Raw genomic sequence first — 23,820 nt, 5'->3', positions numbered from 1 at the left:
AAGCTTCAATATGCTTGCTGTTCCTGCTTTTCTGAGTGAAGGTTGCTTCCACCTACCCTGCATACTTTATTAAACAATAAAGATCAGAACAATCACACATCAGTGAAAACATGTCAAACATGCATATATGTTTCTCCACTCCTGTGCATTTATGACAGGTATGTAATTGAGGATGAAACCTCCAAAATTCTGTGATCATTTCATACTATTTTACAGTATAAACTCAAGAGTTTTTCAGTTGCATTAAAAAATGCATGGATATATGTATTAAGTACATATCTGGTTATAGTTTAAAGCTGTTTTCTTTGACTTTAAATATGATTTCAGAAGAAAAACAGGATCAGGTAGTAATGCTTCTGTAAGAAGGCATTTTGAGGAATATTTTGTTTGTACTATAGTTTCTCAACCTTGGCAATTCTAACATTTTGGGCTGGATAATTCTTTGTTGTGGGGGACTGTCCTGTGCATTGTAGGTTGTTTAGTAGCATCCATGGCCTCTACCTACTAGGTGCCAGTGGCAATCATCTCTTCCCCCAGATGTGCTAACCAGAGGTGTCCAAACATACCAAATGTCCACTGGAGTGGGGGGCAAAATTGCCCCCAGGTTGAGAACCACTGGTAGTTATACTATGAAACTTTTTACTCAAAGGTTAAAAGGAGAAAAGCATAGGCCTTGAAGTCAGACATGTTTGAACACCACTCTTACGTAGCTTCAGTTTTCCAGTGCTTAAAAGGGGGATAAAAATACCTGTATCACGGGGATGATGGAAGGTTTTAAAGAAATAGAACTGATACAATGAAAAGTCTCTGCATTTGTCCCTGGTAGCTAGGATGCTTATAATGATACACAGATTTTTCAAAGAACCAAGATTACAATAAAATATGCTAAGTGAAGCAGTATAATTTAATGTCTTTAGTCTATATTTTAATCTTGGAACTCTAAAGGCCAGGTCATATTTTTGGTTAATTAAATACCAAATGGCAAAACTGAGGAAGTGGAGACAAAACTGAATATAATGTGCTATTAAATAAGTTTTAGTTTTAAGTCTAAGGCATAATCAAATGTAATTTCTAAATGCAATGAAAGGAAATAGTGAAAAGATCAGGAAGGCAGTTTTGTTAAGTGATTTGTTATTTTGTTATTTTTCTGAATTTGACAACTAGAAAAATAAGTTATTGTCCTAAGGTAACTACAGAAAAAGAATTTCTGGAGTTAATGAAGAACCAAGAAATAAATTTCAGTTCAGTTAATTCAGGACTAGGTCCATGATCAGTTTGTTTCTCATTTCACTGTGGAGCTGTGAAAATTCTAACTAATGGAGGATGAGAGGTGGGAGAAGACACAGGAAATGACAGAAGCCTGATGTCAGTCTCCAACAAAGTCATCGTGATCTTGCCTTTCCCAGTCCTACTGGATTGGTTGTCTTAAAATTTAAGTATGAGCATATTAAAAACCAGGGCATTTTAATGTGATATAAAGGGTCATAGCCCATTCCGTTTTCTGTGGTGGATTTCTCCACACCCCTGGGTCCCCCTCTAGGTGCCTGCTGGGAGCTGGGGTTTCAAACCTTTGTGAACATGCGATTTCCTCAACAAGAGAACAGCCTCTCCTGTTTACCTGCCCAGTGCATATTTGCCCTGCAAGTGTAAGTCCAAACTCCATCTCCTCTGCTGACACATTTTTCCTGGTCCCTCAAAAGCTAACTTGGGGGTGCGTCTGGGCCCTCAATATTGCCGGTATAGGTTTTTCATGGCACACATCGTTTTGTAATACTAATTATTTAACATACTCAATATATCCCCTTTATGAGCTTGAACCTGGTTTATTCACCTTTATCCCTAGTTCCTAACTGGCTGGCATATTGCTCAGTAAATAATGAGTTTTTAGAAAGGAAACGTCACTGGGAACAAATATGCATTCAAAAAGTTTGCATCATATGTTCTGCAAAACAACTGGTCTGGTTTCTTCCCACAGGGCAGTATCGAGAAAAAGTGAGTACGTGTGGTGAGGGGAAGGTGCACAACGCTTAAAAAGGTAACTTGCACAAAACAGAACGGGTTGACCTGACTCAGTAGGAGCCAACTTAAACCTAATTATTATAAAAACCTCGAGAAGCAGAGGAACATTTTAGAAATAAGTTTCTAAAATGCTCCTCAGAGATTCTGACTAGGTCTGGGATGAAGTCGGACTTTTTCTCTCCGAGGTTTTAGTTGCACTGCTCTCCACTACCATACTTACTCATTGTTTATATTTGCATATGCATATATATATTTTTTCCAAAAACAAGTTTTATACACTTGTTTCCTTAAAAAATCCTCAGATCATTCTATATCTGCATCTATTATCTGTACATCTACCTATCTAAAACTTTATTATTTTCAAAACTAATATTTACATCACAATGATACCCTATAACTTACATAACCGTCTCCAATTCATGGCCATTTAAATTGACCTCATCTTTTTGATATGAGTGAAATTACAAGCAGTATATTTGTATTTACATCATTTTGCATGTATAAATATGTCTTTAAGGTAAATTTCTAGGAAGGGAGGTGGTGCTGAGTAAAATATTTTGATAGCTATTATTAAAATACCTTAAGCGTAGCAGCTTACGCTTGCAATGGATGAGTGCTTATCGCCACCCCCCCCAAATCCTCATAGTACTCTTATCCAACTTTCTTTCCTGATCTCTGAGAAGAAAATTATCTCATGGTTTAAAATTCTGTAACTTGTTCAGTTGACCATCACCACATGTATTCCCATTATGGTGTGTTTCGTCTTCATTTATCTTTGGTTTTTTCATGTTTCTGGAGTTTTTGCCCAGAGCAGTTTTATAGAATCAGCACAAACTAATGCAATGAAGAGAATTAGTTATCTTGCGCTTGAAAGGAAGATGTGTGTGGGTCATGTGCCAGGTCAGCTGTCATACACTATTCCAAGCTGAATGTTGGCTAGTTGGCACTGTGCTCTTTTAATATTGGTAAGTAGGACACTTTTCCTCTCATGTTGTCCCAGAAATGTCATCAGTGAGAACATTTCTAGGAACAGGACGACCAATTCTGAGCGAGATAAGATCCCAATGATCTGCAACCTGTTGGAAAATCATTCCTCCAGCACTCAGCCCCCACCAGTCTTTTGATCTGCTGACAAGGGGAGATTTTATGTGTTCACAGAAATAACAGAACACGAAGTAAAACACGTGAAAGGAAATGTTATCTCAGCCTTGCCAACTAAGATACTATGTCCAGGACGAAGTAAAGATGGACTGTATAGTAACCCAACAGGACTTTGTGACCATGTTTATGTGGGTTTGATTTAAACTTTCTGTAATATGGGCAAAACATAAGAAAATTTATATAGCAGTTCGAATTTTATAAAAACAAAACCCCCCCAAAATATCCATAGGCTATATGTTACCTAGTTTAGTATCATTTTATGTAAAAAATCGATTCAGAAAGACCACGTAGGAACAAAATCAGGTCTCCTGATTCCTGGTTTAGTATTTTTCTAGGAACCTCAAGTCCTTGGCAGGCCCAGCTAAGAACTAAATGAAAGGCAAGAAGGAAAGAGTTGGAGTGTGTGGCGCTTTCTCACCTCACTCTGCTCCCGGCGACACCAGCTGAGGAGAAGGCCTGTGAAAGGAGACCAGACTCTGGCCTACCCAGCGCCCTCTGCTCCCTTTCACAACGTGCTCACCGATGCCCAGAGCACATGGGGCCCATGGTGGCCCCAGTGGAGTGTATGATTGACAAAAGTCTGCTTTGATTGGTACCCAACCTGTTTATGCTTATGTTGATTAAATAATTTGAGTAAATTATACATATCAACTGTACTAGATACAGTGAAGACAACATACCTGAGGAAATGGTTCTGTTGGCACACTCCTTCAAAAAAGAAACCAAACTTGAAGATTGATATATTACGGATATACGTTATAGAGAAAACAGATTAACTCACCATTGACTCAAATTGTAAGAAAAATTCTTTACATTAAAAATTTGGTGACTGGAAGTATACTGATATATTTTATACATTTAACACTGTTTAGGGATATATAATTTTTAATGGTTTCCTACTTAAACTTTGATTGGTACTCTTTAATTGTATCGGGGGAGAGGGATTTTACTGTAAAGCTGCATGCCAGTATTTATTCAAGATCCTGTATTTTAACTTATTTTGTGTATTTCCAGATTTCACAGTGAGTATCAAGCACCACAAATGGTTATTTTCAAAATTATTTACCATAGGATCTTATTAGCTATCAACAGCAGATTTTAAGTATTATCTGTCTTATCACTGGGCTATTTAGGAAACGTAAAATAGGTTTCACTTAATAACAACACAGATGACAAAAGTGAATTTTATAATTTTTATGTTCCACTCTCTTTACACAAAGTTCAAAATTTTAAATATACTTAATTTTTAATCAGTAAGTTTTACTTCTTTAGAAGTGTTTGATGATCTGTAAGATGCAAAAACAATGTTTTTTCCATTGAATTTAGTGAGATAAATTGTCAGTCACACTGGATGTTTTATGTTGTTTTATAGCTTTATCAATTTGACTCTAAAAAATTTATTGTCTATTATTTTGTATGTGATTTCAAAAAGTTGGCAGTTCTGTTATGAGATCCATTTGTCCATTGATTTCTGGACTTGAAAGTAGTACTCTCCTCCCCTCATCCCACCCTCAACAAAGGTGGTATACTATTTAGTATATGACTGAAAAGACATATCCAAATGAGATCTGTAGCTTAATACCTAATAATAAAGATCGGTTCAATCAATTAACGCACATACATAGGAATACCATGAAACTATTAAAAATCATGTTCTAGAAAAAAAAATGACGTAATAAAATGTTCCACATTTAAAACTGACCACAAAATGAATATATTGCATAACACAACAGTATGGGAGTATAAAATTAAAAGCTCCTTCTTTTAAATATCCCCATCCACTAAAATACTCACAGTGGTTATTTTTGCTGAAGGGATTATAGGTGATTTTAATCTTTGTGTTTTCAGCTATTTGTTTCCTTAAATGAGCATTACTTTTATTAACAGAAAATTCTAGTAAATGTTTTGTTGTATATATAACTAACTATAACATACTTAACTAAAAATCTCCATCACCAATAGCAATTTCTACATGTAGACCCATAGGAAAAGCAATGATTTAAACTAACCACTAATGTTTTTTGTGGAGAAGGGAGATTATTTGCAAATACAACCTTTAGCTTGGAAGTTGGAAAATATCTGATGCCCTCTAGTGGCCATTTTTAAAAGAATTTTTCATTGAAATCTAGTGTAAAATAAACCAATGGTACCAAAATCTTTTATTTTCCATATGCAAAAAAAAAAAAATGCTCACACACTATTATTAACAGTTTAAGTGTAGCATTATTAATGGTTTAGTCTCTTTCCAACCCTCTTATCTCCTAAAAGCATGTGTCCTGGAGTCACACTGCCAGGGGTCTGAGGCCCTGTTAGTTTAGGTCACCTGGGGCAACTTACTTGAATACTCTGAGACTCTCTATGGTAACCCCATTAAGTTCTATTATCATTTTTTGCACCTATTTTCACTCCTCACAATACAGTGGACAACTCTGTACATCAGTAGACACAGATCATTCTTGTATTGGCCTTATTTGCATACATACTGTGTTTCTCTGAAAATAAGACCTAGCCGGACCATCCGCTCTATTGATATAATGAGTGACATTACAAGCACTATATTTGTAAAAATTTTTATGAACTTTTCTATAGGACTTACTCCTTTCTGTTGTTAAAGCTTATTTTTCAGGTATTTAATACTCTTAATAATAGGGACTTTTTCTCCCTCAAGGTAATTTTTTTCTCATGAAATTAGTACTATGTAATACATACCGTTGCTTCCCCCAAAATAAGACCTAGCTGGACAATCAGCTCTAATGAGTCTTATGGAGCAAAAATTAATATAAGACCTGGTCAAATTCTTATCTCTTTTTTGTAGTTCAAGTATACTTACAAGACTGATGGAATTACAGTGGTACAAATATGAAGGACTACGGAAGAATATGAAGTACTGTATTATCTGCTTTTATTTTAGACCTCTAGTAAAGATTTTAACGTGTTGGAGAAAAGCACAAGGCACAGAAATTAAGAGTGGCTGAAGGACCTTTCTACTTTATGCGATGGCATTATGCACATAAAATCAGATGTCGTATCAAAGTTAGTATGGGCCAAATTCTTGGCTAGGAAAGTCTATGAATAGTGACTCTGATGGTTGAAAGATGTTTTATTATATTTTCAATTAGCTACAACTAATTTTAGATTTTTTTATACATATTTTGATAATGTAGTCTTTGCGAAAGGTATGGTTTGAAAAAAAGTTTTAAAGGAAAATTTAAATTCTTATTCTATTTTTCTTTACTAAATATTTCAACAGTGAAGTGAAACATCCCCTTTGCTCTCTCCCTTCTTTTTTATGCACGGAACAGAAGCACACATTGTCATGCCTCAAACTACTTTTTATTTGCAACTACATGATTTCACACAATTCTTCTGAACAACGACATAAAATATATTTCCTTGTGTATAAATAACTTACATACTCTCCATAAAGTAAATGTTCAAAGGTGCTAGAACAGATCGTCCACTCCTACAGTGTTCTCATATGCAACAGAGTTGATGCACAATATATAAATACTCAAGTCCAATATTAAAAACTCAGGCACTTGACTAACTTTAATAAAGTTTCTCAAACTATATCAATATAGCTAAAGTGCATATATATTTTTAAGAAAGATTATTCTCAATAACTTCTCTATAAAAATAAGTTTGATGGTTTGACCCATCTAACTTTACTACTATGAATATGAACTTTTAACTTTTAACATGTAATCAGGCTTATTCTACCTTCTCAACATCAAGAGAATCAAAAGGAGCTAGTGAGGTGCTAACATGTGAGGATTAATCCAGTGATTCCGGTCACAATGCATTCCAGGAGGAGGTACCCACGTTACTGGAATTGGGCGATACGGTTTATTCTTCCTTCCCTGATTTGGATAACCAAATGGAATAGGAGGAGGGTAGTGATTCTGATGGCCATTTCCTCGGTACATTCCTGGCTTTTTTCTGGGCAAAGGGTGCCACATTGGAAGAGGTGGGAATATCAGTTCTGAAATCTGTAGAGAAGAGAAAACAGTAAGTTAATTCAAAGGAAAAACTATATGTCACATAAAAACTAGGTGAGTTTCCAGATTCCTCATTAAAGAAAAACAAAATCACTCACCCACAACCCAAAGAGTGACATTCCTATGGTCAAGTCTAAGTATGTTAAAAACCTCATATATTTTCTAAATAAATCAAAAGGAGTAAGATCAAACACAGCAATCTAAAGCAACCAGAATTTTTTTTGGTTATTTCAACTAGAAAAGATCACAACACTGAATGAATGGAAGCTTGTAAGGAGATAGCTTTATTATTTGGGATAGGCAAAGATTTCTTCTGGGGGACAGAACACACACAAGAAAAAATTTTTACAAATTTAACTTTATAAAAATAAAATCTCCGTTTTCTTCTAAAACATCAGAGATTCAGCTTATATGTTTAGGTCTGTGATCCATCTCTAGTTTGTGTGTGCATGGTGTCAAGTAGCAGTTAGATGATTCTTCTTTTTCATATAGATTATCCAACTGTTTAGGTACCAGTTCTTAAAGACTTTCCCTACTGAATTGCTTTGGCATATTAAAAAAAAAAAAGACTGAACATATGTGGGTCTATTTCTGGACTCTATTCTGTTACATTAATATATTTGTGTATCTTTGAACCATTAACCACACTTACCTTGATAAACATAATGGCTCTGTATTAGTATGAGGCCTCCAACTTGATGCTTCTTCTTAAGTTTTAGAATCGTCACTTTCTAAGTTAAAAAGCCTTTTGGGATTTTGATTGATACTAAGTTAGATCTATAGATGAATTTGGGGAGAAATGATATAATCTTTACTTCCTAAATAGTGGGGAGTTATCTTGGGGGTACCTTTTAGAAGTACGCAAAGATAGAACAAAGATCCCTAAACTACGAATTTTTGTCCTTACTTTGATGATCCCTTTTTAAAGTTCTTGGAAATGCAGGCTCAAAATGCAAATTAGAGAGGAAGATTAAAACTGGACACTTGCACCAGCATCCTACACAATGGCTTGTAATAACCATGATTCTCTCATGAAATTTTTGGTTAGTGAATATAATGTCAAGGAGAAATGTTTTATTTAAAAAGCACAAGAAAGACACTTCCATTTCCATGTCTTTGTTACAATTTTATCATAACAATTTTTCAATATGGGGGAAAATTAATACAATTAAATTTTAAAATAAATTCTAAAATTAAAGGTCAGTTTACTTATAAAGTATTATCAGCAATCAATTCAACTTGGGACTTAATTGCATTATTGCTTTGTTGAGCAACAACAAATAATAAAATTGTTACATATCTTAATGAATTGCAGGCAATTAAACAATGGTAATTTGTAGTATATAATACATCAAGCAGAGAAAGAAAAAAAAGCCCAATATATTTAAGGCAAAGGTCTTAAAAATGATCCCTGAAATACAAATATTATGTTTGCTTATCTATATGGGAAATCTCTCAGGAAGAATATAAAAATAACTGGTAATAAATACCTCCACGGAAGGGCACAGGACTAGTGGTTGGTGGGAGAGGGAAGGCTTGTCACTATTATACTGTTTTATACTGTTTGAAGTTGTTTTTTAAAAGCAGGTGCTATGTTATTTTATAATACACACATACATATATCCCTAAAAATATGATAATCACCAGAACTAATTTTCCTCTCAAGCCTGGGAAGGGTTAATTCAACTGAAAAAAGAAATTAGAAATTAAAAATTAAGTTATACTGAAAGGATATTCATTATATATAAATGTATGCTGAATTTAAAGATTTAGTTTTTCATACTCAAAACTCTGATACTCTGATTAAGGTCTAAATTTTCATTTTAGCCTAAATCCAACTCTACCATAAACCTGGTATATTTCATTATGTCTAATTAAGGCCAAATTATTAGGTTGGTGCAAAAGTAATTGCGGTTTAAAAGGTTGAAAATAACTGCAAACATTGCAATTACTTTTGCACCAACCTAATAATATAAAATAGGTATATTTTAAAAAATATATAGTTGACCCTTGAACAACACAAGGGTTAGGGACTCAGGGGATTGGTTTCAAGATACCCAAATCTGAGGATGTTCAAGTCCTGTGTAGATCAATGCATAGATGGCTCACCACACCTTCGACTCCCAACCTTAGACTGAAAAACAGTACGACAGGTATTCATTGAAAAAATAAAACCTGCGTAAGTGGACCTGTGCAGTTCAAACCCATGTTGTTCAAGGGTCAACTGTGCTCAAAATTAGAAAAATGTACATGTTGAGGCTCAACTCAAAAGGTGTCTTTAAATTTTTTGACTTTAAAATATCTGTTGAGTACTGTTGTGTTAAGAATTTTTAAAAGTACATTAGATATTTTTTGGTATGTGGGATATAAATAGTAAATAAGGAACATATAAGTGCACGCACAGTAGCTATGTAACTCTTCAACCGTTAAAAAGGAGATATTATTTTGGCTTGAGTGAAAAATTAACTGAAGCATTATTTAGTGAACTTTCTCTTTATTCATGGAAAAGAACAAGAAAATTAAACCTAAAGGCACAAATTGGAAGTGTTAAAGACTACAAAAAAATGAGTGGCTATTTTTGAATATAATAAGGATTTTCAAAACATCAGGAATGCTTTATCATCATGGTTTTTTTAATCTTCTTTACCACACTTTTTGAAACATATTTACCCTACTTATTGAGTAGTGAAGCAGACCTTTGATGAAGTGACTCAGGATACCTATTTACATCTCAGAGGTGCAGCTTCATGTGGAAAGGTAAGAACTGTGATCCGGAATCTCAATCAGAAAAACCTTGGGCAACATGAGTGAAACTACCTGGAATGACTTGGCAAAGCCCTGCTCATGGACCTTCAATACGAAGCTGTTTCAGTTACCTGGTACACGGGGCTTGGGGTTGCAGTCACCGAACTGGGTTTCACTTCTACTTCCTTACTTGTTTCTTCATCTGAAGAAGAGGATCCTGAATGATAATCAGAGGTAACCTTATCAAGGGCCCTGGTAACTTTCTTGGAGATCTCATCCTTGTTCTCATCCTCATTTTCAAAGCTGGCAACAATGAACGCATTGTTTTTCTCTCCGTACCTAGGAATTAAAAACAAAAACAAAAAAAGTATTACAAACCTTTAAGTCACATCAACAAAGAAATATCCATAAAAACAATTAAACAGGCCTGGACATGCCACTGGTCCAAGGCAAAGAAGGAACCCTTCTAGAACCTGACCCTACATGTATAGTATCCTAACCCAGCTCCATGCTAACACGCAGGCCACAATTTTCTACTTCTGTTCTATTTAAGTACAAATACAGAGGGTGCCCTAAAAATGTATACACATTTTAAGGAAAAAACTATTAAAATTGTAATACTCAATATATATACCAATAACAAAAGATAAATACAAGTCACATTTGACTTCTGCAATGACAAGAGGTGCTCAAAGTGGTTACCATCAGCGTCCAGACACTTCTGATTATGGCGAACTACTGCTTGAGCAACAATGACCAAAGTGTACACTTATATACATGTTTTTGGCACCCACAGTAAAAATGACTCTATTTTATTTTCTGCTGCCTCCTAATAAAAATAAAACAGCAAAGAGAAATTCATTGTTTTGATTACATTTTTGTTAAGTACCATTAGAATTGGCAGTAACATTTTCTAATGTATTTTTAACTGACTGTTGTAATGTAGATCCTAATAATTCAAGTCACAAGTCAACTAGACATTCCTGAGATTTACTTTCATCATGATTAAATAAAAAGGGGCCCGTGTTTCCTACATCCACACCAACAAAAATGAGAACTGAGGCAACTGCTGAGGTTAAAGAAAAAAAAAACTATTGAGAAAAATAAAGGGGTTTTGCTTGAATTATACCGCTTACCTCATAGAGGTTTCTAGAATAACTGCTCACCTCTCATTTTAGTTTTTTTAAAAAATAAAATGAGCAAGCCTTTTTTTATTCTTGCAAAATGTTTTTAAAGCCTTGATCTAAAAAAAATAATTGTCAGAATATGTAACTTTGGCCGTTGATTACTAAAAAAAGGAAAATAATTTCTGCAACGAGGGAAAATATAATCAACAGTAAAACTAGGAGTTTTCATTCAGAGGACAAAAGAGAAACCCACAAATCTACTTAAATAGCTTGCACAATATAAAAACTATCAAACAATTTCTAGTAAACAAAAGAAAATGAATTGTTAAGCAGTTCTTACACAATAGTAATTAAAGTTAGACAAAGTGATTCTAAGCTTTAAGAACATGAGAACTTCAATAGAAAAATAGGGTGAAGTATAATTGACTATGATGTCAATTAATTTCATTTCAAATAACTCTTGTCTTAAATTATTTCTGAATCAGGGTACCCACAATAAAATAAAAAGCCTAACCACAATAAAGCCTTCGAAAGTTCATAGAGAAAGCAAATAGTCTCATAGGTGAGTTCTATTTCTTTATATAGCTGTGCTGTCTTCCATTCTCACAGGCTGAATAGGGCTATAAATGCTACCGAAATATGGTGCATAACTCCCTCTTGTATTCTTTTTCAGTTTACCTCATGAGAGGAGTTGCTACAGGATGGCAGGAGCACTGGACACGGTTATGGCTCTGCCATCAACTAGCTCTGCCATAGGCAAGTCACTTAATCTCTCCAGGCCTCAGTTCCCCATCAGCTGGGTGAAGACGCTGGAGCTGGTTGGATACTGGTTGGTCTTCCACTGGTGATTCTTCTTAGTATAAGATGCCTGAACAGTTAGGGGAGTTCCTCACAACACAGAATTCACATCTCATAATTTCAAGTTTACTTAGCATAGGGTTTTAGCAATGGAAATTTACCCCTAAATCCTCTCCAGCATTTAAAGACTCAGCAAACATTGATACAATCAAAAGTTGATTCATATGTTAATGTCAATATTAACAATGGGGTTAGGCCTACCTTCAGTTTTGCCCATTAATGGAGTCAAAATTCAGGCAAAAAAGAAAAGCAGGAAATTTGAGAAAAATCCCTGCCTTTGTAGAAGCACAGACCTAAATCAAGGGCAGACATCTAATGACTGAAGGATTAGCTCTATTAAACTCAGATTTCTTTGACATGCAAGTTCAATTAGGTTCTGCATCTTTCCTTTTGTAGTATTTTGGTATGAGCGCTCTCTTCACGGTAAGTGAAGCCGCTTACTATGTTACTGCAACATTAGAATGTTTAGTCAATTCCCTAGAATTAGAATGAACAACTTTTAAACTTTCCATTTCTCAATGACACACTTCTAAAACATTAAGGCCAATTTAGTTAATTTGAAACAAATCAATAGTATCTAATGCTTTTTATCAGGAAAAGGATTATAGAAACTATTTTAAAAAGCATAGAAATATGTTGAGTAGATAATAAAGCTGCCAGCTTCTTATCGGAAAGATGTTATCTATTCTGTATCCTCTCAAACATTTCACTAAGTAATAACCTTTCTAACTATGTGACACTCTGCGCCCTTCCAATATTTTATCCTGATGGAGTAACTCAGACTATGAAGAACGTTCTCTTGGAGTGAATTTCAATTTTTTTTCATAACCTTTAGTCTCTAGTATACCAATGATTTATTATATTTAATGAATCTCAGATATTCGTTCAATTGTGTAACTGCTAAATTAGCTTTGTTTTAATTTTCAGAGTATTTCTTTTCAGTTTTGGTCCAAAAGCACTAATCACTCTCTAAATCTCGTCTATTACCTTTTGTAGCACCACTTATACACAATTGCTAACACGCCTTTCTTTTGTGGGTCCTGTTATCACTGAATGAGCACCCCATATTTTGAAGGTGATTACTATTATCTGTGAAAAAAATTGAGTAACAGCCAACGTTTGGTAAAATTTTAATCATATACAAAATTAATAAGAAAGCTACTGAATGCAAAGATTTTCTTTTATTAACAAGATGAAAGTACAATAATTTTTCATTATCTGACATCATCAAGTAATGAAGTACCCACTTAAGTAGAATGTCTACATAACTAAAGCTTTCAGGTGCCAAGATATAAACATTTCAAATACATATATCCAAAATATTTACATAATTACACGACTTCTTAACATCCTTGGACAGAGAAACTTTACCCTAATGATTTAAGATTGCTGTATTAAATATTTATTATTTGTGTAATAATACATTTGTACCAACTCTTCAGCTTTTTAGCTCCTGCCTCTATTGCTGACTATACGACATTTTTTGGGGGTAACTTTTACTACTATGAACAACCCCCTTTCAGATGCTGCTTATAATACTTTATGGGCTGGAAAACTACGCAACTATTTAAAAGAGTCAATATTACAACTACGTAAGAGTCAATCAGGATCCAATTGGGGACTGAAAAAATGTAAGCAAATCAATACAGTAACTTAGTGATACTTGTTTCTTGTATATTGAGGTCTCCTGCAGGTGTTCAGTGGCCAAAGTCTACAAAGTCTGACCCTGACCTCAGGTGAGTCCTTAATTAGTCCCAGAATCTAAAATTATTTGACCTTTTTGGACCAAAACTTGAGATATCGTGCTCTTCCATTTTCTAACTGAGAAGGAAGTGTTGGAGAATCTACTTACTACCTACACCCAGTTTCCCAAAGCAAAAAGCTTATACCAACAGCTTATAATAAACAGCTTCAGGGCAGTCCAGAAATTCAGTGGAAGAATAACCATGTATTTTTGGCACGACATGTCTTCAGCTCCACTTTCATTGTTGGAAATCAAGTCAAAGGCTATTGTTAATACCTACCTTTGGAATGTATTAGGGTTTCATCAAAAAGCATTTCCACTACAGTCAACAGGTGAATTGTACCTCAAAACCAAAGAGAAATACCTTAAGGAACAACTGTAGAAAACAACCCATTCATAGGGGGTTCCCAGAATGTGCTCATCCTGTTCCTCCTGCCTGGAGATGTCCTTCCCTCTTTCTCATCTAATCATCCTTCCCTAACCAGTTCAAGTATTACCTACTCAATAGAGTTTTCCTGACTCTCAGCAGAGGAAGTAATTTTCTCCACTGTGCTACCAACCACTGCATTTTGTACATATTTCTATTACAGCACAAATCACACTCCGTTGTAATCTGCTTATTCTTTCTTCTGATTTACCACACTTTGAACTACCTGAAAACCGAATGATACTTTCAGTTTTAAAAATGCCATAATTAAGAATGCCTGGTCCACAATGAATGTTTTTAGAAAGGAGTACAATTAAACTTCAGACCTAACACTCAACCTTTTACAATTCTGTTCATTAGAAGACAAGAAATAATTTCCATTATGAAAACAAAACCATGAATATATCAATCAGTTACTTAACCCAAATGGGAGGTAAGAATAGAAACAGAGACCAACCAAATGTTATTATCCAGTATTTTTTGGGAATGGCTTCTTTTCTATTTTGAAGAGGGGAAAGACAAGTGCACCACCATTGAAAGAAAACAGTAATAGACCTACAGGAGTCTAGGTGTTTAAATTCTACTTCTTGGTCTACAAATAAGCACCCTGGCAAAGCTCTAGAAAAACCCTTGCCCATCAGGGTTTTTGAGTTTCTTTAGCTGTAAAACAGGAATATAACCAGTCCTTCACTACCACTTCCAGAAGAGTACTTTACAAAACCTACATCTGAGAAAGCCAAGCAACCAGCTTCTGGCCATAAAGATACACAGGCAGGCAGTACCTGAGAGAATTTCATAAAGTCAATTCCAGCAAGGTAATCAGTTCAGTCACCAAATTCAAGAACTCACCGACAGCACACCTCACATGGGTCCACCCATAGAGTGAGTTCCTTTGGCAAGCCCAGGTCACTGTACAAGATGCAGCTGTTCTCACAGGCTTTCAAAACGTCAGGATCAACTCTCTGAAACTTATTGACACGAATGCATCTACAACAAAGTGGAGGAAAGTTAATAGCTTTAAGAGAACTATAATCTTAAGTCTCATTGTAAGTATTTTACAATGTGAAAAAAAAAAAATACCCTGGTGGAGAACCCAGGAATGTATCTACCCTAAATAGTAAATGTGAACTAAAGGCAAAGAGGCAGCATCAACAAACTACCCAGTCTAGTAAAAAGAGGGCTTTTGTGTGAGCCCAGGGAAATCACTAGAACTGGCTCTACCTCATTTTACCTAGAAACTACTAAGGTCATATGTACATTAAATGAGCAAGGAGTATAAAGTTGCATGAATTTACTCAGAGCCGTGAAGGTAAAGTTTTAATAGACTGAGTTCACATATAACAAAATCTCCAACTAACAAAACATCTCAACCAATTTTTCAAATAATATTAATTCTTGTGACAGGTTTTGATCTGTTATTACCTTGCTTATATGTCCCAGGTAATAAAACAAGTGTTAAGAAGGATGTTCTTTGCCTTACTTATAATTGTTCAATAAATATAGAATCAGTCAAGGACAGAGAAGCATTCATATCACATACTTAAGATTAAAATATAATCCAAAAGTGTTATTGGCTTATTTCATTTAACTTGTTACTCATAGGTTTTCTTTTTTCAATCACTGTCAAAGTAAGTGAAAAAATTTCTCAACCAATAAAGCCTCTGGTTCCATTATTTTTTAACCTAAGAAATACCTCATCTACCTGATGGAATGCTCAAAGGTGGCTCCCTGTACAAATGCAAAAATACAGGTTAAAATAAGCATACCGCTTACCTAGAGTAATGGTAGCTACAATGAAAAGTATTTAATGCCTACAACTAAGAAATCAATCAAGAGAACCCAGGTTTTAGTACAAGTCCTAGTATTTATTGGATGAATTTAGATTAAGCCATTTCACTTCCTCAGACCCAAAGCTCTAAAAATATGGAAAATACAATGTAACTGACGAATAGTAATTATACCATTAAATAATACAATGACATCAATAGAATATGCTATTTAAGGTTTTTAAAACTTAAATTTTTTAAGTTGATTTCTATTTTCATTTAAAACAGTGAAAAAGTTCTCATTAGGTAACAGATAATACATATTATCTAAATAATAATACAGTTGATCTTTGAAAAGTTTGAATTGCATAAGTCCACTTATGTGCAGATTTTTCAACACCTTGTTTTTGGTCCTCCGTTGGGAACTGTATGCAAGGATATATGCCATTTTACATAGGGGACTTGAGCATCCACTGATTTTGTTATCCAAGTGGGGGTCCTGGAACCAATTCCCCTCAGATACTTAGGGTAACTTAAGTTTTGGGGGAAGTCAAAAGTTATACATAATATATATATATATTCCACCCCCCCCAACTGTGCAGGGTTCAGCGCCCCTAACCTGTGTCAACTGTTCAAGGGTTAACTGTGATTAACAACTTTTTGAATGTTTACTATGCAACAGACAATTTCCTAAAACGCTTTGCATGTATTAACTCTTTTAATTTTTACAATTATCCTGTGAATTTGATACTATTTCCCTCATTTTAAGAAGGAGGCAAAAAGAATCTGAGTAACTTGCCCATATCACTCAGTCAGAAAGTGGTGAATCCAGGGTCCAAATCCAGACCAAGAGACTCCAAAGTTCATTTTATTAAATACCTTATTCTGTCTTAATATCATCACAATTTAGCAAATTCAGAGCAAAATAAATTATTTTATAGTATGTAAGATGCTGTTTGTTCGTTTCTGTAAGATGGTCCTATGTTACACATTCTAATGTTGTGTAGATTGATTCAAAAATCCCAGGTGCCCTAGGATCAAAAGCAGTCAAGGGTAAGGAGGCAGATCTTAGATATTACGTATGTATTTTTGTTACCTACATTGAGAGTGATGTAGGCTCTAAGCTTAAAAATATATATATGTAAATACAGATGCTTAAATAGAGACTCTGCTTCAACAAAATTTACATAACTTACATATTTTTATGCTGCTTTTTCACTCTATATACTTACTTATCCATTAACCACTCTTCAAAACAGGATTTTAAGAGTTGCATAAAAATAGCCTGTCAATTACTTAATTTGACAGTTTAGTTCTTTCCAATTTCTTGCAATTATAAAGTGTAAGAAACATCCATATTCATATATATATTTGTGTGCATTTCTGATTATGCTTCTAGAATAGATGTTTAGATTTACTGTTCAGAGTGTGAATATTTTTACACATCTTGATAACAATGCCAAATTGCCCTCCAGAAGCATCTTATTTGTATATAGTGTGGAGAAACAACTTAAATTTATAAACACATTAAAAGAAAAAACACTTCCAACCTACCTTATGGATTAGAGTATACTAATTCTGGTTAATCCTATATTTTATTCATTTTTATAATAGTAGTGACCTACTATTAAGTCTAATAGTTTTCTACTTCAAAGATGGCTTCAAAATGACTTAATGATACTTCTGATCACATGCCAATTTAATCCTGTTTGGCTAACTTTTTTCCCTGAAGTTTTTAGAATTAATGGAAATGAAACTGTACACTGTCTGACCTTTAAGCATTTACTTGACAGTGTCTCCTTTTTCAGTAATAGTACAGTGGCTTGGCACTTCCAAAAGCCTTTGTCCAATGTCAATTACATCAGTGTAAAAAGCCTCAACAGCTCTAACTCACAAAAGCTCACTCTATCAGAAATGAAGATGTGCAGAAAAATATTAAAGAGAATCAGGTGACAAGATAAGTAACTTGAGTCTGCTTTATACAGAACATCCATATTTCCACTTTAATTCCCCACATTTTCCAATTTACCAGGAAACCTCTTTGGATAAAAATGAAGGGGAAAATAAATCAATTACTTTGATTCTTTTCTTTTCAATAGAACACAAGCTCACCTGGCTTTTAGCAAATGAGAAATAAATCATATTTTCACCTCCCTTGCAGATTCCTTGAATAGTTTTGCATTTGCAACAGCTTAGTGACTAAAAGGAAGCCCTTTTTACATCACAGCACAGAAGTTCTGATTTGTGGAGGAAACTTTGGGGATAGCAATATGCATCAAGAATTTCTGTAGATATGATAGCCACAACTGTTCCACTTTTATTTTTTGTGACCACATCCACAAATGGGACAAGGTTTGACAGACCAGTTTAGCAGAACATTCTCAAGTCAGGTTTCCAAGTGGTCACATAAATACTAGGGAGTGAGCATGCCAGGACATGTTCTGCAGGAGTCTGCTCTTCTTTACTTTAAGCTGTAAGTGTAACTTATAAACCAGAAAACAAAAGACAGCTGGCAAGTGAGAATTACCTTCCCTGTGAGAGCCACAGTGTGGTGTGCAGAAAGCCCATTAGGAATTTAGGGTCAGTTGTACGGGAATTCAAATCTTACAGCTAATATTTACCAGTTGCGGATCATAGGAAGTTACCTTCACCTATAAAATAGTCACACTGGCTTCACCCATAAAGAATCATGCATAGTATAAATCAAATTAATCTTGTATCAAGAACATATTAGGTCCAATAACCTTAGTTTCCATTTGCCTTAAAATTTTTATTTTTTGAAAAAAAAGAATGTAGCATGTAATTTACCTCTATAGATTCATTTCCCTCAACTCCTACTGTGCCCATTTATGGGTGATAGCTTCAGAGGTCCTCTAGAATTGCAAAACCCCCCAAGTACTGTGCTATATATAAGAATTCACGCAACCTGGAGCCAAACTATAACCACAAGAAGACTAACTCCTATGAGCTTAAAGTATCAGCCTCCCAAGTCCAGGCAGTGGGATGCTAACAGCAAAAACATGTATTTAAAAAATGAGTAAGGAAAAAATACCAAAACACCCAGAGTTATGTATTCTGCAGATAAACTATGAAAGGCATAGACTGGACACTCTTCAATCCTTTGACCTTGCATTCATTTCAGGAGCTGATTAGCCTCTTCACTTATTCCAATCCAACCCTTTACCTGTAGGCCTGTCCTTTTGATGGTTTTTCAGGATACCAGTGATTTTTGTATTTTTCTTGAAGTATTAGAGTCAATTTCTCAGCAAATCTCTCAACTGCCTCTTTTTTCAACTTATCATGTTTTCGAACAAGCCTTGTGAAAAAGAAGACAACAGCAGCAATTTCGTTCTTCATCTTTCCCTGCAAAGATAAAAGTTTTTCTCAAAAAATGAAAAAACAAAAAAACCCAAAACATAAAACTGGAAAATAAAGCTCTGCAAAATATCCCTTCTTTCAGCTCCCCTTCCTCCTTCCAATTTTATCTTGTCATTCACTGGCTCATATCTGGAGTAGAGAACAATCACCAATTTATGCCATAAAGACTTTATTATAGAATACTGTTTACGAATCTTATCACAGCTTTGTGAAGAAGTTCAGTAAAGAGAGCACACCAAATTGTGCATGTTGGCTAAAATAAAATCAGAGATATCACTCAGGGAAGCACTGTAATAATACCACTATAACAATACCACTGTATAATTTTTACTAAATGTGTCAATATTTAGCTGCAATAATTTATGTTTAAAATTCTGTGAAGTAATTTGAATTTTAAAACACAAAATGTTCACTTTAAAATCCAGTATTGCAGGGCCATTACAGAAAAGTTTGTCAGTTCTTAAAAAGGTTAGACATAGAGTTAACATATGACCAAGCAATTCTACTCCTACCTACAAATCCCAGGGAAATGAAAATATATGTCCACACAAATACTTGTACACAAATGTCCATAGCAGCGTTACTTATAATAGCAAAAAAGTGGAAACCCAAATGTCCATCAACTGATGAATGGATAAATAAATATATGGAATGGAATATTATTCAGCAACAGAAAGGAATGAAGTACTGATACACACACAACAGGATGGATGAACCTTGAATATATCATACTAAGGGAAAGAAGAACAGTCATAAAAAACCAAAAACTGTATAATTCCATTTATATGAAACGTCCAAAACAGGCAAATACTAATATATAGACAGAAAGTAGAGAAGTGGCTTAGAGAGGTAGGAGGCATGGAGGGATAAGAGGAGTGATGTCAATGAGCATAGGGTTTCTTTTCGAGGTGATGAGAATATCCTAAAACTGACAGTGGTAATGGTCATACAACTCTATGAATATACTAAAACCAACTGTACATTTTAAATGTGAATTGTATGGTACGTGAATTATATTTCAATAAAGTTGCTATACATAAAGAAAAAAAATTCAGTATGGAGTGTTTATAAGCATTCTTTCAGGAACAGAAATACTCGGGGTGCCAAAAAAATGTATATATGACTTGTACCGTGTTTCCCCGAAAATAAGACCTAGCCGGACCATCAGCTCTAATGCGTCTTTTGGAGCAAAAATTAATATAAGACCCAGTCTTATTTTACTATAAGACCGGGTATAATAAAATATAATGTAACATAATGTAAGACTCGGTCTTATATTAATTTTTGCTCCAAATGAAGCATTAGAGCTGATGGTCCAGCTAGGTCTTATTTTCGGGGAAACAGGATATGCATCTTTTGTTATTAGTATATATTGAGTATTACAACTTTAATACTTTTTTCCTTTCTTAAAATTTGTATACATTCTTTTTGGCAACCACTGTATTCACCTACAAGATGTAAAAAAAAAAAATAGCAGCTTTCCATGCTCTCTTAAGAGAATGGAAACTCAGGGCCATCTACAGAAAAATCAAACTGAAAAAATCAGAAATTTGTTTGCATTTTGGAAGTGCCTCAAGGCAGATCTTTAAATGGAAGATTTGATTTATCATTGATTAATCCATAAAGGCAAAAAAACCTTGTCCTGGGATTGTTTCGATGTATATTCTGTCTTTATGCGATGAGCTCATTCATTTGGCTGCTGTAACTTGGGAGTTATTCAGATGCTGCATTTACTAAGCAACATCACCTTTTTCTAAGCCAATTATTTAAGACTTACAGCCTCTGTTATGTTTAGTATAAAACCCGACTAATCTGATAGTTTGTGTTCTCACACATTCAAAAAAAAGCTGATTCTGTTAACTTCCTTTTTTTCTCAAACCTGTTCTTAAAGTCTCTCTTCATAATATGATTCCCTTACTCCTTGTGCAAATTCAAACAAGGGATCTCACTGTGAAATAAATTCTATATAGTTATCTGAGAGGTGTGCTGGCAGCATAGCCACCCTGATCCTGGATGGGAAGACACCCAAACCTTCCTCCTGGAATCCTAGAATGCCAAATCCACTTTCTATGGCCAGCTACCAGGTACCGGGCTGCACATCAGAGTGTGCAGGCACCAAAACCCCAGCCCTCCACAACTGCTGTGCAGCTTCCTTCTGAAAAAAATGTGAGCCATTTCCACTTTATAAAGCTATATTTATTTTCCACCACGTTATGATGGAAAAGAAAACCCAATGCAATTTAATATATGGTTTGGGATAAAAGTTGCTGGTGGAACTACATTAGCCTCCACTCCACCAAAGAAAACAAGGAACCACGCTAAAGAAATGCACTGAATCCTTAGCTAGATCATTCCCCTCATTTATTAAATTTGCCAACTATGTTCTACATATACGAGTTTGGGGGGGGGGGTTATTCCCCAGCCCCTTTTTTTGGCTTTGTTTCATATCAAAAATAAAAGAAGAAAGGAAGGAAAGAACCACTTAGTGGTTGCTCTCGGTTGTAACACAAGATGAGTCATATGGAATTACTTTTTTTTTTCCCCCCGTTTGAAGAAATGATGCCTGGAATAGCTGAGAAATACTTCCACCAGTCAGTGTTCTCGGAGTACCAAAAGGTAAAAAGAGGGAGAGTTACAAAGTCAGAAGAGTGAAACCAGAAGCAAGCAGGGCCCATAGGACCTTCGGCGCCTAGAGTTAAGTGGCCGCAATTCCTCCACCCACACTCAGAGCGAAAAGCTCCCATTTTAAATATCGCACGGTGACGTCATCCTGGGACGTCGTCACCGCGGCGGCTGCTCCTCAAGTTGTACTTTGTTCCACAGGCTCCTCTGCTCCTGGGGGCGCGCATGGAACCCAGAGGAAAACCCAGCCCTGCCTTCCAGTTGATAACTTTGTACTTTTCCCTCCCTTGTAACGAAAAGCTAATTGCAACCGTTTTCTAGAAACAAATCTCTCTCCTGCTAGACGTTTCCAAGGTTGGGAAGCGGGGCCCCTGACCGTAGGGGTGACGAGCCCTGGACCCGTCTCAGCAGCGTCACAAAGCGGGCTCCGGACGCTGAGGAGACACGATTCCCACGGGGCCGGAAGCTGGACTTTCTCAGCCATCAGAACCTGCTGCTAAGCACTCACGTTCGGTTCTAAGCGTGCGAGGTGAGTAGGCATCAAACACCTCCACCCGCGTCTCAGAGAACGGTCTGCAAGCGCGTCCAACTTGTGCAATCGCGGTGTTTCCCGAGTTCAGGGGGCAGGGCCCAGGAGCTCCATCCCCTTCCTCCCCCCAAACAGCCCCTGTTTGCTCGCGGGTCTGCGGCCCCCAGGCAGGGGCCAGTCTCCGGGTGTCCGGCTCTCCCCTTAGCGAGCTGGGCTCCAGAAAACACACGGACGCGGAAGAGGGGTGTCAGGGTGTGGGAAGACGCAGGGTTGTCGCCCACTCCGAAGAGAAAGGCAACGCGCGGTGGAAACGTGGCAGAAGCCTCGAGGCGGCGTCTCCTCAGTCCCGATCCCGCCGAGGGTCCCGCGGAAACCCTAGCCGTCCGCCCCCGCGCCCCCCAGCCGCTCCTTCGCGCGGAGCCGGAGCCGATGCGACCCGGTTCGACCCAGGACTCCTCCCAGTTCCTCTGCGCGCCGCCCTTCAGCGAGCCTTCGACGTGGCCGCAGGGGCGCCGGACCACCCTCCCCCTGATGCCCTCACTCAGCTCCAACATGCCCGCCTCCCCCAGCCAGTTTTCCTCACCGCCGCCGCCGCCGCTGTGTCCGTAGATTCCGCAGCCCCGACCCTCTCCGGGCGTTGAACCGAGGGTGCCGCCTCAGCGAGCCAGCCCTCGGCGGCGGGGAAGCGCAGCTAGCCTTGTCCCGCGCGTGCGACTCCCGCGTCGTCGGGCAGCCGAGCGCGCGCTGAGAGGGCGGGCGGGCGGGCGAGCGCGCGCGAGCGAGCGCGGACCTGAGGCGGAGCGCGGGGGGCTCGCGGCCCGGAAGAGGGGAGGGGCGATGACCCGGGAAAGGGTTGGCGCGGTGCGGGACCAGCTTGCGCATCTGGGGGGAGGAGCCAAGGGGCGTGGCTTCGCCTAGAGCCTGTCCCCCAGACCCGGGCCGCTGGGCACCAGGCGCAGACCCTCCAGTCCGACGGCGAGGGCCGCGTAACGCTGTAGGCTGTGATTTCCAGGGAAGACCCGCTCTCGGGGAGGAGCCGATCCTCGCTGCCGGCCCTACCTGCTGCAGCATCTTTGGGGGTCGCGCAGGCCACGATCCCAGGGCTCACTGGGCCTCTGCTTCCCTCTTTGGTCTCTCCTTACCGCTCTGCGCCCTTGACATCCTCCCGCCAGGAGTGCGAGTTCTTGGTCCAGCTCTGTAGAGCTCCAGTTCTCTAGACCCAGGGCTTGGCGTGGGGGGCACAACACGGGCCGGACGGAAGGAAGACTGCATTTAATGGACTGAGCCTTGTCCTAGCAGTACTAATTGCAGGCATGTCAACTGTGCAGCCACCGTGTTATATTTTAGGTTATTTCGAACTCCTAGTTGGGTCCTTCCTTCAGAGCAGAGACTACCTTTTGGTGACCCATTTATCCTGCCCAGCCTGGCACTGAGCACAGTGTCCTG

At 37.2% G+C, this 23,820-nt stretch overlaps 2 protein-coding genes across 2 annotated transcripts in view; one reads left to right on the top strand and one right to left on the bottom strand.

Annotated features, from left to right (window-relative positions):
- Positions 1-6,491: 6,491 nt before the first annotated feature.
- BTG3 (BTG anti-proliferation factor 3) lies at positions 6,492-23,095 on the bottom strand. Its single transcript, XM_019732034.2, has 5 exons — positions 22,958-23,095; positions 19,030-19,208; positions 14,929-15,066; positions 10,055-10,262; positions 6,492-7,169 (listed from the first exon to the last, which is right to left on the bottom strand). Exons 2-5 carry the CDS (start codon positions 19,200-19,202, stop codon positions 6,930-6,932), a joined length of 759 nt encoding a protein of 252 aa, XP_019587593.1. The 5' UTR covers positions 19,203-19,208; positions 22,958-23,095; the 3' UTR covers positions 6,492-6,929.
- The window catches only part of CHODL (chondrolectin), a 431,404-nt gene continuing 429,590 nt past the window's right edge, over positions 22,007-23,820 (top strand). The window contains exon 1 of the mRNA XM_074326572.1: positions 22,007-22,374. The gene's annotated coding sequence lies outside the window, so the exon portion shown is untranslated. The remainder of the gene's footprint in view (positions 22,375-23,820) is intronic.

The sequence above is a fragment of the Rhinolophus sinicus genome, linkage group LG01 (assembly GCF_036562045.2).
Source record: "Rhinolophus sinicus isolate RSC01 linkage group LG01, ASM3656204v1, whole genome shotgun sequence".
NCBI classification, from domain to species: domain Eukaryota; kingdom Metazoa; phylum Chordata; class Mammalia; order Chiroptera; family Rhinolophidae; genus Rhinolophus; species Rhinolophus sinicus.
Note: the sequence above shows the minus strand (reverse complement) of the source record. Positions and strands in the feature narration are given on the sequence as shown.